This window comes from Neodiprion virginianus, chromosome 3, assembly GCF_021901495.1.
Source record: "Neodiprion virginianus isolate iyNeoVirg1 chromosome 3, iyNeoVirg1.1, whole genome shotgun sequence".
Taxonomy (NCBI): domain Eukaryota; kingdom Metazoa; phylum Arthropoda; class Insecta; order Hymenoptera; family Diprionidae; genus Neodiprion; species Neodiprion virginianus.
The window spans coordinates 1,250,115-1,264,757 of NC_060879.1; the positions used below are offsets into that span (position 1 = coordinate 1,250,115).

The 14,643-nt window shown below is 38.7% G+C and overlaps 5 protein-coding genes across 9 annotated transcripts; 2 read left to right on the forward strand and 3 right to left on the reverse strand.

The window, feature by feature from the left end:
• The first annotated feature begins 51 nt into the window (after positions 1-51).
• LOC124301369 (LYR motif-containing protein 2) lies at positions 52-1,101 on the forward strand. 2 transcript variants are annotated; one of them, XM_046756305.1, is made up of 5 exons: positions 52-209; positions 290-341; positions 421-561; positions 643-746; positions 972-1,101. In XM_046756305.1, exons 2-4 carry the CDS (start codon positions 300-302, stop codon positions 724-726), a joined length of 267 nt encoding a protein of 88 aa, XP_046612261.1. In that variant the 5' UTR covers positions 52-209; positions 290-299; the 3' UTR covers positions 727-746; positions 972-1,101. The 2 variants fall into 2 exon arrangements, with proteins under 2 accessions (XP_046612261.1, XP_046612260.1); XM_046756304.1 differs by having other exon boundaries at positions 54-209; positions 643-1,101.
• Positions 845-3,048, reverse strand: LOC124301365 (membrane-bound transcription factor site-2 protease). The gene is made up of 6 exons (XM_046756299.1): positions 2,784-3,048; positions 2,388-2,660; positions 1,873-2,223; positions 1,633-1,791; positions 1,308-1,565; positions 845-1,221 (listed from the first exon to the last, which is right to left on the reverse strand). Exons 1-6 carry the CDS (start codon positions 2,856-2,858, stop codon positions 859-861), a joined length of 1,479 nt encoding a protein of 492 aa, XP_046612255.1. The 5' UTR covers positions 2,859-3,048; the 3' UTR covers positions 845-858.
• A 1,005-nt stretch (positions 3,049-4,053) lies between these two features.
• Positions 4,054-9,199, reverse strand: LOC124301363 (endoplasmic reticulum junction formation protein lunapark-B). Of its 4 annotated transcripts, none has more exons than XM_046756296.1 (10): positions 8,603-9,180; positions 7,937-7,978; positions 7,660-7,847; positions 7,309-7,495; positions 7,026-7,037; positions 6,477-6,750; positions 6,140-6,301; positions 5,889-6,059; positions 4,507-4,587; positions 4,054-4,362 (listed from the first exon to the last, which is right to left on the reverse strand). In XM_046756296.1, the coding sequence occupies exons 1-10, from the start codon at positions 8,627-8,629 to the stop codon at positions 4,226-4,228; spliced, it is 1,281 nt and encodes a 426-aa protein (XP_046612252.1). In that variant the 5' UTR covers positions 8,630-9,180; the 3' UTR covers positions 4,054-4,225. The 4 variants fall into 4 exon arrangements, 1 of the variants encoding a protein (XP_046612252.1); XR_006907459.1 differs by lacking the exon at positions 4,054-4,362 and adding an exon at positions 4,678-5,669 and having other exon boundaries at positions 6,600-6,750; positions 8,603-9,198; XR_006907457.1 differs by lacking the exon at positions 4,054-4,362 and adding an exon at positions 4,678-5,669 and having other exon boundaries at positions 8,603-9,196.
• A 1,852-nt stretch (positions 9,200-11,051) lies between these two features.
• Positions 11,052-13,247, reverse strand: LOC124300903 (probable malate dehydrogenase, mitochondrial). Its single transcript, XM_046755392.1, has 4 exons — positions 12,475-13,247; positions 11,964-12,363; positions 11,508-11,894; positions 11,052-11,429 (listed from the first exon to the last, which is right to left on the reverse strand). The coding sequence occupies exons 1-4, from the start codon at positions 12,645-12,647 to the stop codon at positions 11,052-11,054; spliced, it is 1,338 nt and encodes a 445-aa protein (XP_046611348.1). The 5' UTR covers positions 12,648-13,247.
• A 9-nt stretch (positions 13,248-13,256) lies between these two features.
• Positions 13,257-14,642, forward strand: LOC124301367 (nascent polypeptide-associated complex subunit alpha). The gene is made up of 5 exons (XM_046756301.1): positions 13,257-13,517; positions 13,607-13,726; positions 13,931-14,026; positions 14,134-14,295; positions 14,409-14,642. Exons 1-5 carry the CDS (start codon positions 13,257-13,259, stop codon positions 14,421-14,423), a joined length of 654 nt encoding a protein of 217 aa, XP_046612257.1. The 3' UTR covers positions 14,424-14,642.
• Position 14,643: the final 1 nt, after the last annotated feature.

A 14,643-nucleotide genomic window follows, 5' to 3' on the forward strand; every position in this document is an offset into this window, starting at 1 on the left:
AAACACTATTAGCAACCATTAATATCACCAGACATTATGCCAGGAAAACAAGGTTATGTTAGGTTATGTTAAATCATATACAAAAGTTTTTTTCATTGATAATATAATAACTTGTATGCATTGTTCAACGAATATTATCTACGCGTTTGTCATGATAAAATTATCGGTTTTCTAGACCTCTTTTGCATCAAACTTCACGTCAAATCGAGGTAACATTGATTCGTGTAAAACTCTAACACGATTTTATGTTTACAAAGGTTAATTTTTTACACCGTTCAAACATTTGCAGCGGCATCGAAATGTCCGGTAAGCTGCCTCGATCTGCGATGAGCTTGAAACAGGTTAATACAACACGAACCTTGACCTAACATAACTTATCGCCGAGGTCCCATAATCATGAACGTGAAATTAACATTTCAGTTCATGGTTCACCAAGAAGTGTTGAAATTGTACCGAAATATTATGCGAACAATTCGACAAGTTCCAGATGAGATGGACCGGCGTTACCTTAGAGATTGGGCGAGAAATGACTTCAGGTCTAACAGGGACATCAAAGACGAAGTAGGCCTATACTTTTTTACAAACATCACTAGCTTTAATTTCTTCTCGAGGGAGTCTCAGAATCCAAAATTTCTGTTTTAGTTTGCCATCAAGTCTCTAATAATACACGGAGAAAATTCGCTCGCCGAACTAAGGAGAAATTTAAATCGAACAAAGGGCTCGTGAAAGCTATTCGCTGAACATAGGTGCAACTTAATGAATTATCTATAAATACGTAATTAGTTCTTAATACTTGGTATATAATAACGATAGTAGCAAAGATAAATATAAACAATTACATAAATTAAGGATTCTAGTCTAAATTATTTTATTTACAAATATATACACGAGATTGATGCTGAGAAAGAGTGTTCCTATGCATGTAACCGTCAGAGCAAGCGCCTGACGCAAGCTTTTCTGACGTATTCTAGATCTGAGCATGAACAGAGCAGCGACGATATACTGACCATCAAAACAAAAGCAGGGCACCACATTAACAACCGCCAAACCTGCAGAAAACACTGTAACATATTTGCAGAGAAGAGCCAAGGCCTCGGGAAGCTCTGAGTTCAAAAAACTGTACTTGGGCACCCAATCCGATACGTCAACTGTCCGGTATATGTCACCTGGATCACCGATGAATAGCACGTCCTTACCCTCTCGCCTCTTTATCTGTACCACCTGTGAAAATGTATAAAAAAAAAAGTATTGCCCAGCGCGCTTATTGGGTTTAAATTACCCGCGGTGAATTTTCTGAATATTCTAACCTTGGTCACGTTGTCCAACGACGGTTGCATACAGTGCGTTTCATGAGGTGTGCAGTGATGACTGTACTGGCAAAATCGCTGCGCATGGGAGGTGACTAATCTGGCAGGTAGACAAGAGTGGGGTGGCAGTTGTAGGGGCGCTGCAGGAGGTCCCTCAATGTATTCGAAGCACAGGCTACCTGCCGCCTCGCTATCCTCCCCGCAGCAGCTCACTGCGCCGTTAGCCATGTGCCAGGCTGGGACTGATTCGTCATATTCCTGAATCGATTTGATCAGTTGATTTGAAAGATCAAGTTCGTCAACACATGATTCGCAATCGTATCACCTGTATTAACTTCTGCGTTACGCAATATCCAGGACTAGGCTGCCGCACAGCGGTCAATATACAGTGATACCAGTCGTCACAGTCGTTCACGGTGCAGTCGTTGATTCTGTATATCATATCGCGAGGAAGTAGACCAGTCGATCCGAGCAGAGGAGAGTTCTGTAAGGATAAAAAATGTACATTGCAGGTTATTCGTGTATTCGAAAAGACAGCCCAACGATTTAAAACGTGGCAACTTACAGAAGTTATAGTCTTAACTGCAACTCCGTGCCCAACGGTATACAAAGGAGCCCACAGCCAGGTTGTTAGAATCAAGGTACCAGCTGCCAAAGTGGCCAGCACAATATTGTGCCAGACACCGGCGCAAAGTATTCTCAATTGATTGTATACCGGCAGAACACCCAGCTGCTCACTGCTGATGTGAGCGTAAGCTACCGGAATGACTAATGCAACTAGCAAGCCCATACCAAAGACTTGAACGTCTTCCCTCGCTGCTGCTAAAGCGTGTCCAAACTCATGGACAACACTGCAAAGTGCCAGCGTCGCGGCGTAGTAGCCAATCTCGTCGAGCGGGAGATTCACACCTGGTAACTGCGGTGTTTTGTAATTTTCAATTGTACATGCATGAAAGCTGAGAGGATTTTTCTGTCAAATCTTTGAAGAATATTTTGTGTTTCATTTCAAAAGCAGTTTATCGGGATAATATCTGGATATGGCTTTGGACAACTTAGATTTGAAGAAAATTTGGGTCGAACCATTGGCTCCAACGTCTGCACGCTGTTGTCCTTTGCTGTTTGACCGGTCCACAAATTGAACGTCATTTTAAGGATGATAAACGAAGCCACAGGCAGGAGAAGTATGGTTATGATGACGCCAGCGTTGAACCAAGCCAGCCAGAACTTGGAGCGGTCCGTTGCCCATTTCATGATCATCCTGTTGCAGGCGGTTGTGTACCACCTGATCCGGAGTGCCTCGATCGTGATTCCGGTATTTTTGAGGAAGTAGAGATACGGATAATGGGAGCATGACTGGAAATCAATTCGCTTTAGTAACATAACGAGTCACGGAATATTTTAAGATTTTTAGCATTATTGGGTTTACCGGCAATCAACGAAATAAAAAAGTATTAGGTTATGTAGAAGGAATCTTACCCGGAAAAATGTATCGAAGAAAAACAGGGTGCAATGAACGAGACCGATCCCGATGAGAATGTTCAAGGAGTCCATTTTCTTGGCATCTCATAAACAGTATTTGTCATTCATTTGATCAATGTTTATTTCGTGGAACGTTGGGGATTACCGTACACAAATTTTCTGACTGTCAAATAACTTCACTAGCACCAACTAGCACGCAATTGATCGAAGCCTCTCCTTTCATTGCTTGTGATTAAATATGACTGCACCAATGAAACCGTGATCCTTTTCGCGCCGCGGTGAGACTTAACGCAAAAAAAAAGAAAAACAATGCGGAAATTGGGTGATTTAAAATTATTTTTTTTCTGTTTATTGCGTACAAAACACATAAGTTATTTCGATTTTCGATGTAAAGTACATTCCTTAACTAAGTTTTATAACAATATCTTTGAATTATTGTACCTCTTATTATTACTTTTACTATGTATAAATAGAAATTTATAGATTAGCTATAGCGAAAATAAGTCTTTTTAGATATATCTACCTTAAAGATAGCCATCCCAGTAAATGAGGAAGGATTCTTATTTCGATTTAAAAGTGAAAATAATAAGAAAAACAAACTAATTGAAGTATTAAATACATCACTGTAAATACAGGTAATACTCGCAGATTGGATCATATCCGAATTGAACTTAGAGAATTTGGAGCGAACCAATCGTAAAATTTCAGTTGGTTTGTAGTTTGTTGCTCTTCCTCGTTTTCTGGAATGTGGTGGAAGGCTTGAGAAGGTAAAACAATCAACGTTGTGCTAGGACTAACGGTTATTATTTACCTAAAATTAAAGATTTCAGATAAGACTTCAAGTTGCGAGATCTTTTCATTAACAATGAACCAAATAGCAATCGTTAATATTAATATAATCGCGCCAATTCTATAAAAACAAGAAATATTAATAGAATAATAACATCACAGGGAACTATATATATTTATAATTTCGTAAGACTGCCTGGGAATCTTTTTCGACAGCTACTGTTACAATAGTGTAATACAACACGATGAATTAATTAAAAAACCTTGGCAAAGATATTATATGCATGGGTATATAAGTCTTTGTCGCGATATTGAGATAAAAATATAATAAAGCACGCGATAATTATTTACAATTATACCATGCCTACGACAACACTCGGGAAATGCAGCCTGACGGAAGTTTATTCAAGATCAAATCTGTGCCTAGCAACGAGGTGACGATGTTAAACACTCTTTAGTATTAAATTGGATTGTTTTCTGTCAACGCTTTTAACGGACCTGAGTTAAAACGAACGAAATTGTCATACCATACAATAACGCGGCAGAGATGTTACCTTTCGGTATTTCGTACCTTCCTGTCTTACTAGTAATTTGCTAGATTAGAAATTTACGTAAAACTTTTCGTTAACAAATAGAATTTTATATCATTCTTATGGGGATCCATCCACCTCCATCTTATCCGTGTCATCTTCTACACCCACTTCTTTACTCTCTACCTTCTCATCTTTATTATCATCCGAAGGTTTTTCAGCCACCGAAACTTCAGACGTTTCAATAGCTGCTGGTGCTATAACGGGGCAGAACAATTGCGAATTTTTATATCCAATTCTATCGCAGATTCGTAAGAAAATATTGGTACACTTCAGAAGAGACGTGTTCATGTATGTCGTTCAATTAATTTTCAATGCTGATGAAAAGATTTTGTTCTTACCTTCCTCTTTTTCGTCGGCAGACTTTTCCTCCGTACTGTCTTCCATACTTTCAGGCTTCTCAACAACTTCTATATCAGAGTCTGAAAATTTAATACTTTTCGTCAATATCCTCGGAGCAATGTTTATTGTATCTAGAGCCCAAAAATAAGGTAATGCAAAGTGTTATAAACCTCTTTATAAACGTGAAAACAATACGAGCTCTATAGTAATTGATATCATTGAAACAACAATACAGATTGTAACTGATACCACTTCCAAGGTTCATCGTATAGGATGAGTCAGCTTAAACGCACCTAAATATCGGTCCGTATTTATACTGATTTTTTCTACAATTACTTCAAGTATTTACGGGCATAATGAACCCGTCTGATCAGCCAAACTTCAACGAATTGAAGACGCACGTAAATTTTATTGAATCAATGTTTTTAAAAAATGCGCAAGTACAGATTAGATAATGTTGATCGTTGTTATAATTTACTGCATATACACGTTATATTAGTGATTAAGAAAATGAAAAAGAATCGTTTTATCGTAACTGCTCACAGCATCTGGTTCTATGTATACAATTTCCTTTTTTGTTCATTAATTTTTCTCAAAATTTCAGTTTGAACATGTAAATTGTCGACCTTTTCACTAAACCGTCTGTCAGTTGAGCTCATATGCAAAATCCTGTCTTCGGAAGCTGTTAAAAGTTTACTGAGAGCAATGTCAGGCAATGTTTTGGATATTTCAACCAAAGCTGAAGGATACATGTAACCATTTAATCTATGGGGATTGGAATTTTTAAATGATAAGATTTTGCGGTGAGAAACTTTTTGAGAATCGATATCCTGGGTATAATTTTTTTGGTCATTAACTTGATGAAAGTGTTTGTCAGCATCTGAAGATTTGTCAGGAGGATAATTATTATCAGAATTGAAGATATTATCTTTTAAAACTTGATAAATGCATTTTCCTCTTTGTTCAGTCTTGTTTTCCGAGTTTGCAAGTGACGCAGGCCTCGGACAATGCTTCGTACCGTTGCTGCTAAAAATACTTGATGAGTCAGAATGCAGTTTATTATAGAGGAATAGTCGATGTTTAGTTGGATTTGGTAACTCGCAATTTTCAAGGATTGATTGACGATGGGATTTCAGTTGCTGGGTCTCGGGACACTTATACACTGCAACCAAATATAAATATAGCTCTATCAAGTTGCCATAAGTAGCATTGTTCAAACGACGTTGAGAAAAAAAAATGACACTGAAATTTGTCGCGTACTAGATTACGCTAGATCAATACCCAGGGTCTGTTGTAACAAATAACGCGATCATGGCACATGCAAGTTTTTTTTGTAACCACAAGGCTCATATTTCTCTAATATAATAGTAAAACAACTCACCAGTGTCTGAGACGTTTGATATTCGTTCTGTGATTTTTGGTGACGGCGTTTGGGTAACGTCGAGGTTTGGCATGGCTGGAGGCACTGGGGTATTATCGTACTCCAATCTTGGTGCGGAGGGTTTTTGTTTTCTAGCAGGATTCCAAAAGTTGCAGTAACAACACCTGAATCCTGCAGTTTTTTAATCAATAAATGGAAAAATTACGAAGTGGGTGGTCGAAAAATTAAACTAGATGAAAAAAAAATAGTACCGAAATACTCAAATTCCTCTTTGAGTGCCATTCCATTGTGCGATTCGCACTGCCTGCATATCAACGCGTAGCGATTCGACGGTCCATCGCCAACCAAGTACTCTACCAAACGATCTAGGTAACTTCTCTGTTGAGGAAGTATTGGACGTGGTAAAGGCGCTCCTACGGTATCACAATACAGCATTAGATCGGGCGGTAAAGAAAACCGAATTTTCATGACAAAGCTTTTCCAAGCAAAGAAAATCACACGCAGCGAAAAATAGAGGAATAAAATAACAAAAGTATGAAAAGTAGACGAAAGAAGAAAGAAATTATCAACGAAATCTGGAATACTAACTAGGCGTAGCGGCAGGGGTGTTAAACTGCTTAGGAGCCGTTCCAGCAGGATATATATTAACTGATTGCGGAGTATGCGGGGGCATCATGCCAACAGGAACTGGAGAAGGATTAACCAGCCTACCAATTTGTTTGTTTGGTCCTAAATTGGCGACAACCAACGGTCGTCTTCTTAGTTCAGTTCGCCCCCCACTTGGCATCGACGGTGTTACTGCCTGAGGTGTGCTAGGTCTATGAGGCTTTTCACTGCGGAGCAAAGCTTTTGCTTGCGTCGGCTAAAACGTTTAAATTCCATACTAGAGGTATTTGCTCGAATTCAAATATTTATTGCAAGGCTTTTTAACTTGTATATATCCATGCTAAATACTAAAGCGAGATATTTTGTTAATACTGAATTATCAATTCAGATGAATACTTCACGAAAATTGATCAGTGTATACACTGTATACTTGAAAATAATTTAAACCTTTCATTGCAGTACATACCAAGGATTGAAAGCTACTTGATTTCATTTACCAAATAAATGTTGTGTTCGCGGCATAATACAAACCTGCGGCGAGAGCTGTGAAAGGAACAGAGATTAAATTGTGGTATGAACAATGCTGATAATAAAGGGGAACAAATGTATATTTATATCAAGTTTTGTGGTTCACTACAAAGAAGCCGCGATCATCAGTTATATTCGAGTTATGTCGATTGCAAGTGATTAGGTGTGAAATATACTACATATAATAAAGTAACATTTGCTTTGCTTTATTTACTCAAGCAACAGTGGTCAAGTTAAGCAGGTCAAACATGAAATAGAGTAAAAAGAAAAACACAGTGCCACTTACAGGTGTCATCCTCAGCTGATCAGGCGCAAACTTCATAAGAATCTCCTTAGCTTTTTTATATGTTTCAGTTTCGACAACTTCGTCCAAAATTTTCTTTTTCTCCTGCTGCATACTCGTGAGTTTGGTCTGGTTTCGAGATATTTTTCGTTTGTAGTACCAGGATACTAAATTTTTTATAAATAATATCCTGTGCAGCACAGAAAAATGTGTGTTAAATATCAACAGAGGATAAATTTTTAAATTCGTCCCAATTTCTCAGTAAAGCTAATTAATTTACTATCAAATTCTGCGTATCGCAAGGATAAAAGTAATTTCAACGTGGCATTAAATGAGAAATGAATATGTACATACAATATTGGAAAGATGAGTAGTGGAATCATATAGAATATTTGATCATAGAGAGCGGCTGGGAAGAAGTAGAAATAGAACACGAGTGCCGCAATAATGTAAAGAGCCACACTGTAGATAATCAGCGTGCCGACAATCTTCTTGTGCGTCTGCTCGGTATTTTGTCTGTATTCTTCAATTTCCTGAATTTTCTGTTAGCATAAATTATATTTGCGTTAAAAATAATTTCATTCCGACACTCCTTGTTGTAGAAGCTAATGTTCATGTTTGGTAAGATTACCGTTTCAAGATCCTCCAGGACCTCATAGGTGGCCTTCTTTTTCTGGAATTACAAAAAGTGTGCATTTGTGACGAATTCGACGAAACGAAGCGACAAAAATTCTTATATATATATCTATATATACAGAGTTCAAAAGTAAAACTTGACCTGCGATATAAATGAGCCAGGAATAAATTTGGAATAAAATTACTGACCACATTCAATGCTAATACAAGAGCGTCGCAGGACGATGCTTTCCAAGCATAAATTGACTAACAATAATGTGCTACGATAAAAAAAATACCGATTCCAGCACATTGTACGTGATTACCCAATTCGAAAACGCTATATTATCAAATTCCATTAGAACAACAGAACTTTCTACCACGGACCAAACTACGGTGCCTGTAACGCTGTTTCTTTTCAAATTCCGTTTGGCTACAATGTTTTTATGCTTGAATCCGGATAAACAGTTACACCCACAATACTGGGAACGAAGAATTGTTGTTTCAGGGTAACAATAGCGTGAAATCCAAGGGGGTGTTGTACGATCAGGAGAATACAACAGATTGGAGAAAAAATAGGAGATTTCTTTAGGGCATTATCAAGAGATCAGTCCAAGTTTGTGTAACCTAAAAATTTTGTGTATAATATAATGCGAGGTTGACGTATGATATTGTTACTCACTCGAAACCTGGAAAAGAGAATCCCCATCTTGAAGGCGGTATTGTTTACCGGCAACCCGTACCAGCAGTGTTAATATCAATGCAACGAGTTAACGGTGACACGTCAAATCGGTTGCTACGAGAAGATTTATTGCGCGCGGTATGAAAATAGAACTCCGGCAGCCGCTCCGCTCCTGTTGCTGCGGCCTGTTTTCACCGGCAACGGGCAGACCGAAACTTGACGCGTCCAAATTTAAATGCCTCTTGATGTTATATTTATAGCTCGATGACCACGGGGGGCCGACGGTGGCGATGATGACATGAATGACACACGCCGTTGCCGCCGATTCAATACGGTTACCGGAAATTTAACTGGAAACTGGATTAACAACGAAGATTTCCCTATTTTCAGATGATTTTTTTTCAACACGCTAAACGGTCCGTTGATAATCATTTCACCGTCATCGCAAATCTGACAGGATTAATATTCATCACGATATTTGGGACATTTTTACCGCCGCCGCACGGTTACTTGACATCCCGAACGTGATTTTAAAATTAATCAACTACCGTACGGCACCGAATGACTGAATCACATTCGCATTTGATATCTTATCGAAACACGCGGCGCTGCCGTTTGCCGATGAATAAATAATGCAGCTAGAAGGTCGACTGTTCTGAGAAACCACAGCGAAACGATCCGCACGCTACCGTCTGCGATAAAAGAGTAGCTAAGTAACGGATCTGTAGTCAGTAAGTGGCGTTGTCTTTTAACCCTTTCAATCACGCAATTCATTTTTTTTTTTTTTGTTTTTGGCATGGAAGTTCAACTATACGTTTCCTACGTATTATTCGACGCTGAATGCGAAACTAATTAAAAAAATTTAATAAAACTTAAAAACAACCCTTAAAATGGGGTGAAAACGGGACGAACTATCAATATTGTTTTAGACAGTGCTCTTGACTGAAATTTACATGAGTGTTTATTTTGAGACAGTACAATTTTAAACCGAGAATACGTGCAGCCCCCAATACTATCTGTATGCATCCATAAGGAGGGTGAGAACTACTACTGTGCATTATATTTTGTAATTCTCATGGCCATTCCGAGATTTCTGTTTATTAACCGATTAGTTCCAAGCGTTTCCAGTGTACGTTTATTATCGAATTTTTCCACTTATGAATTACATTCATGAAAGTACATTTTTTTTGTTTGCATATGTTTATTTATAACAATTATAAAGAATTATGAATTCACAGAAAATCCTAATGATTTCAAAGTTTGCGTATTTTTCTACCTGAAAATGAAAAAAAATTCAGGATTTTTCATGAAATATGAAAAAACGAAGGTTGCCACTATAGAAGCTTCTATGACTGGAAGGGTTAAGAGGCAGGCAAAGAATTAAAAAACAAAACACGCACGAGAATCTTGCCCGTCCAAGAATTAATGATTTTGAAATTTGCAATAAGCAAAAATGTCTAATTCTACAAATTTTTGGTAACTATTACGTATCGCACTGAATTGGGTATTTGCATGATTTTTATATTTCTTGACTTTTGATGTTTTTCGATTCTATAAATTTTTTTAGAATTTTTGTAAAAAAAATATTTTGTTTTTGTTTATAAATATTTAAATAATTTAATAAATAAAAGTGGTCCTAAATCACATAAAAGTCACGTGACATAAAACGGAATGTGATTGGTTTGACGTCATTGTGCTGCTACTGGCGCGTTTATTTGAATCCACAAAGAGTAATGTACAATATTTTCTAGCGCTAAAAAAATTTTAAGTAAATTTTTTAAACTTTAAGTTTGATAAATTGTATAATTAATGTCAGACTTCGGTGAAAATAATTAAAATAGAAATCAATTTTTGTGTGGTGTTTTTTTTTTTGAACTCACACGGATAATTGTGTGGAGGTTATGATCACGTCAATGTATTATACTAAGAATGTTAAGCAAGCATTAGTTTGAGTATTTTTACAAGTTGGTACTATACACCAACAAAAATCGTTTTTTAATGACATATTAAATAATTTAATAACTTTAGTTTATAATAAACAGCACTATCAGACGTTCTTTTCATCAATCACAACACAGAGCAACAGCTGATTACACGTACGGCGTGCTTACAGGAGAACTTGGCGCTAAAAATTTCAAAAAAATTCAGCATTGTGACGTCACATACGCGAGATGGAGCTACTTATTCATTTAAATATTGCCTTTTTTTTATTTATTAAATTATTTAAATACTTATAAACAAAAACAAAATATTTTTTTTTCAAAAATTCTAAAAAAATGTATAGAATCGAAAAACATCAAAAGTTAAGAAATATAAAAATCATGCAAATACCCAATTATGTACAGATTAGCAATGCTCATAATATCGGAGTATATTAATCCGCAAATATTTTTTACATCACATAAAAAATACTAAATGACCCATACGCGATATGAAATGACAAAGTCGATTACATCTTAGACCTCAATTTGCTATTCGCGCGTGTGAAATTAACCGCCAAGTCGACGTTCGCATTGATGATAGGGATCGCTTGTTCTACTAGTTCAAGTTCGACAGACGAGACCTTTGGGAGGCCGAAACTTTTTTCCACACCTCCAGGTCCGAACTGTAGTTCTGTGGCAAAATATGGGCACACCGGAAGCACGTTCGATCGAACGAATGCACTGGCAACAGCGTTTTTAAAACCGCAGTAACCACAGGCCAGTGTTACTATAAATTTCGTCGCGGCTGCTGCTGCCGAGAGCGTCGGACCGGCTCTGCACTCTCCGATGCTCGCCAACTCGTTATCGGATGCCCTGAGTGTGTGAATCAGCGAATTCTGCTGCTCCTAAATAGAAGAATATCGACAATGACGACATATGGAAGAAATAGCGAGTCTGTGATGAATTCCAGACAAAAGTTGTACTTTTGAAAACTGATTGACAGGCTTAGCTCGAGACAAAAGTGGAACAACGGTGCAAGCGTCAGCCCCGCCGACAATTGGGACCGTAGTGAAGGCTGGATTGAGATCGAAGAGATTTGCAGCCATGGCTTGAATTCGCATTGAGTCAATGGCTACAGAACCGACAATGCGATTTGGATCCCAGCAACCGGCGCGCTTGTAAATTTCGGAAATCAGAGGCAAAGTTGCTGTGACAGGATGCGCGAAGACTGCGACCAAGGCAGTGGGACAGCAATGCACCATTTTTTCGGCCACAACTTTCACGTGCTGCGAACCCGCCAAGAATTGACCGTGCGAACTTGCTTTTCCCAACGTAAAGTCTTCTTCGTCCATAATTGCGATTATATCCACCTGCGAAGAAATGATATGCGATCAGCTGGTGTCGTCTTTGATTTTTATAAACTCATATTTCACATTTACCTCTTGCATTGCCTCTATCATGTTATTTCTCTTGAAGTATCTTATTTTCGTCGAGGTATCGACATGACTTGCATCTAATATCAGAGACGCCGTTTTGTCGATGGTATCCGCGATGTGCACGCGTTTTATAATTGGCGCCTGTTTCAAAAGAAGCGCAGTATAGGCTGGGGTTGTACCACCACCGATCAGAGCCACGGATACGGTGTCAGGTCCCCTTTTTGTAATATCACCTCTGCTAGACTCGACGGCCGGTTTAATTGCTGGACGACGTTGTGAAGGTGATTTGGTCTTAACCTTATGTTTCCGTAGAATACTTATACTCCTCGATGATAGAAGGTGGCAGGAGTTCGCATTGAAGAGTAGAAATTCGCCCAAATTTTTCCTTAAACTTGACATCGCCCTGTAAACATCAATCTTCGAATAAAGTTATAACTATAACTATATTATTGAGCCCGTTCTGTCGGTGTAAATTTTGAATTCAAAAATTTGCGTCCCGCCCCGCGTTAGCTACCATTGAAAGCGAAAGTGGTGCTGCCGTTCGTTGACATGCCGTACTACACGCGTTCCTATATTCACAGCAACGACAAGGCGGAGATGTGAATCGGCCTTAGTTTGTGATACCAAAGTAGTGCCGTTTCGTACAGGAAGTATCATCCGAGGTAAATCCGATTGATACAATGGCATCGTAAAGTGTGCCGATCCGAAGTGTGTGAAAATCTAACAAGCGATAACTAAATAATAATATTTCATGAGTACTTTGTAGCATTATCGTATATTATTGTAATTACAATCGAGTTTTCATCCGGTTCGGTGTAACTGCAACGCGCACGTCGCAGCGTCGCCGTTACATTATTCCGGTATTACCGAAAAGTAGAGGCCCTTGCCGCGTTTACGGGATTGAAATCAGCCTTGCGTCCACCTTTCACCGTGTGTCCCTTGTCACTCTATCGGGCCGTTCATTCCGATCAGATTTTCGCCTTTTTCGCAGTTGTTCAGGCGCTTGAAAATCAGCCGCCATGATCTGTTTCGTATTACTCCAACTTCACCTGAAAAGTGATTGCCCACTTTGATATCCGATCTTGCAGTTTTTCCCCCCGGCTTCTAGCCGCTTGGATCACGTGATGATATTCTATCAAGGTTTCGCAAACAATTACATTGTCATGAACAATACCGTGATGAAACTCTTGGCAGACTGATCGGTTGATAATACTTTTCGATGCAGTTAATTTACTGATTAATGCATGTCAGAAACGATGTTATCCCTTTGTCAATTTTTACTTCAGATCCGCAATTATGCCGGAATTAACTGAATTGGACAAAGCTGCGTCCTCCGAACCTACCAAAGTCGAGGCGGCAGCTGCAGCCGCTGGTTCAGGAACTGACTCGGACTCTGACGACACGATTCCAGAGCTGGAAGATGCTGGAGTTGCTGAAGCAGGTGGTTTTCCTGGCACGCCGGGAACAGGTTTGCCAATTGACTCCGTCTCCAAGGCCAAGCAAAGCCGCGGGGAAAAGAAGGCCAGAAAGTTGATGAGCAAGCTTGGACTTAAGCCAGTGAGTTGTCCGAGGCTCGAGCCCCTTCTTAAAATTTTCGAAATGAAACTGTATGTTTAATTTAATAATTTTATTTTCCTCCTAACAAGGTCCAAGGTGTCAACAGGGTGACCATTCGAAAATCAAAAAATATTCTCTTCGTCATAAACAAACCAGACGTCTACAAGAATCCTGCATCCGACACCTATATTGTCTTTGGTGAAGCGAAGGTAATTGAAATTGAAGTATTAAACTGGACTCCTGTGATGTTATTGGTCGTAATGATGATACCAACAGTGTTTCGCTTATTTGCTGAAATATACTTTGACGATAACCTTGGCAGACTGAACGTGATCGATACAAGTCTTTTTCTTGTAGTTGACTCACCCAGCTGTGCAATTCCAATAATCCAGTATTTTTTTTTGTAATTTTAGATTGAAGATCTGAGTCAACAAGCCCAAGTCGCTGCCGCAGAGAAATTCAAGGCACCCGAAGTCATCCCAGCAACCGAAGCTGGTGGCAGCACAACGGTAATAACTTACAAATTCAATTCTATTTGAGATGCAGGCATTTGTAACAAATCTCCTTGTACATGATTCGGTTTGCACATTATTAACTTACTTTTGACAAATATCAGGTGGTTGCACCGATCCAAGAGGAATCCGAGGAGGAGGAAGTGGATGAAACGGGAGTTGAGGAGAAGGACGTTGACCTTGTTATGTCACAAGCTAATGTTAGCCGAGGGAAGGCCATCAAAGCTCTGAAAAATAATCAAAACGACATCGTCAATGCGATTATGGTGAGTGCCAAGATGACAATTATTACTTATATGATAATTGAAACAGATCTGATGATACGTGTAAAGGAATTTTTTGTTCATTTGGTGATAACATTGTGTGTCTCGTTTTCTAGGAATTAACAATGTGATGAAGCTGCTCACACATTGTATACCCAGCAGCAGACAGGCATTCGTTGCAAGATCATCGTTTGATCTTCGATGCATCAGTCACGTCATCTATCCCCTTATCTCATCGCAAAGAATAAAATTTTTCATCCAGTATGTACAGAAATGTTGTCACTGGATATTGAAACAAATTTACATGTATATACATTATTCATCAAAAAAAATAAACTCATAGACCGTCAG

What these genes read in the sequence shown, in the direction of transcription:
- LOC124301369 (XM_046756305.1), top strand. Translation starts at nt 300, where the DNA reads ATGTCCGGTAAGCTGCCTCGATCTGCGATGAGCTTGAAACAG. An exon ending in CTGCGATGAGCTTGAAACAG is followed by an intron (nt 342 to 420) that starts GTTAATACAACA and finishes TTAACATTTCAG; the next exon opens with TTCATGGTTCACCAAGAAGT. An exon ending in ACAGGGACATCAAAGACGAA is followed by an intron (nt 562 to 642) that starts GTAGGCCTATAC and finishes TTTCTGTTTTAG; the next exon opens with TTTGCCATCAAGTCTCTAAT.
- LOC124301365 (XM_046756299.1), bottom strand. Translation starts at nt 2,858, where the DNA reads ATGGACTCCTTGAACATTCTCATCGGGATCGGTCTCGTTCATTGCACC. An exon ending in TCTTCGATACATTTTTCCGG is followed by an intron (nt 2,661 to 2,783) that starts GTAAGATTCCTT and finishes ATTGATTTCCAG; the next exon opens with TCATGCTCCCATTATCCGTA. An exon ending in TAACGCAGAAGTTAATACAG is followed by an intron (nt 1,566 to 1,632) that starts GTGATACGATTG and finishes AAATCGATTCAG; the next exon opens with GAATATGACGAATCAGTCCC.
- LOC124301363 (XM_046756296.1), bottom strand. Translation starts at nt 8,629, where the DNA reads ATGGGGATTCTCTTTTCCAGGTTTCGA. An exon ending in TTCTCTTTTCCAGGTTTCGA is followed by an intron (nt 7,979 to 8,602) that starts GTGAGTAACAAT and finishes TTGTAATTCCAG; the next exon opens with AAAAAGAAGGCCACCTATGA. An exon ending in CACCCCTGCCGCTACGCCTA is followed by an intron (nt 6,302 to 6,476) that starts GTTAGTATTCCA and finishes GTGATACCGTAG; the next exon opens with GAGCGCCTTTACCACGTCCA.
- LOC124300903 (XM_046755392.1), bottom strand. Translation starts at nt 12,647, where the DNA reads ATGCCATTGTATCAATCGGATTTACCTCGGATGATACTTCCTGTACGA. An exon ending in CACCACTTTCGCTTTCAATG is followed by an intron (nt 12,364 to 12,474) that starts GTAGCTAACGCG and finishes TGATGTTTACAG; the next exon opens with GGCGATGTCAAGTTTAAGGA. An exon ending in CTGTCAATCAGTTTTCAAAA is followed by an intron (nt 11,430 to 11,507) that starts GTACAACTTTTG and finishes TCTTCTATTTAG; the next exon opens with GAGCAGCAGAATTCGCTGAT.
- LOC124301367 (XM_046756301.1), top strand. Translation starts at nt 13,257, where the DNA reads ATGCCGGAATTAACTGAATTGGACAAAGCTGCGTCCTCCGAACCTACC. An exon ending in TTGTCTTTGGTGAAGCGAAG is followed by an intron (nt 13,727 to 13,930) that starts GTAATTGAAATT and finishes TTGTAATTTTAG; the next exon opens with ATTGAAGATCTGAGTCAACA. An exon ending in AAGCTGGTGGCAGCACAACG is followed by an intron (nt 14,027 to 14,133) that starts GTAATAACTTAC and finishes GACAAATATCAG; the next exon opens with GTGGTTGCACCGATCCAAGA.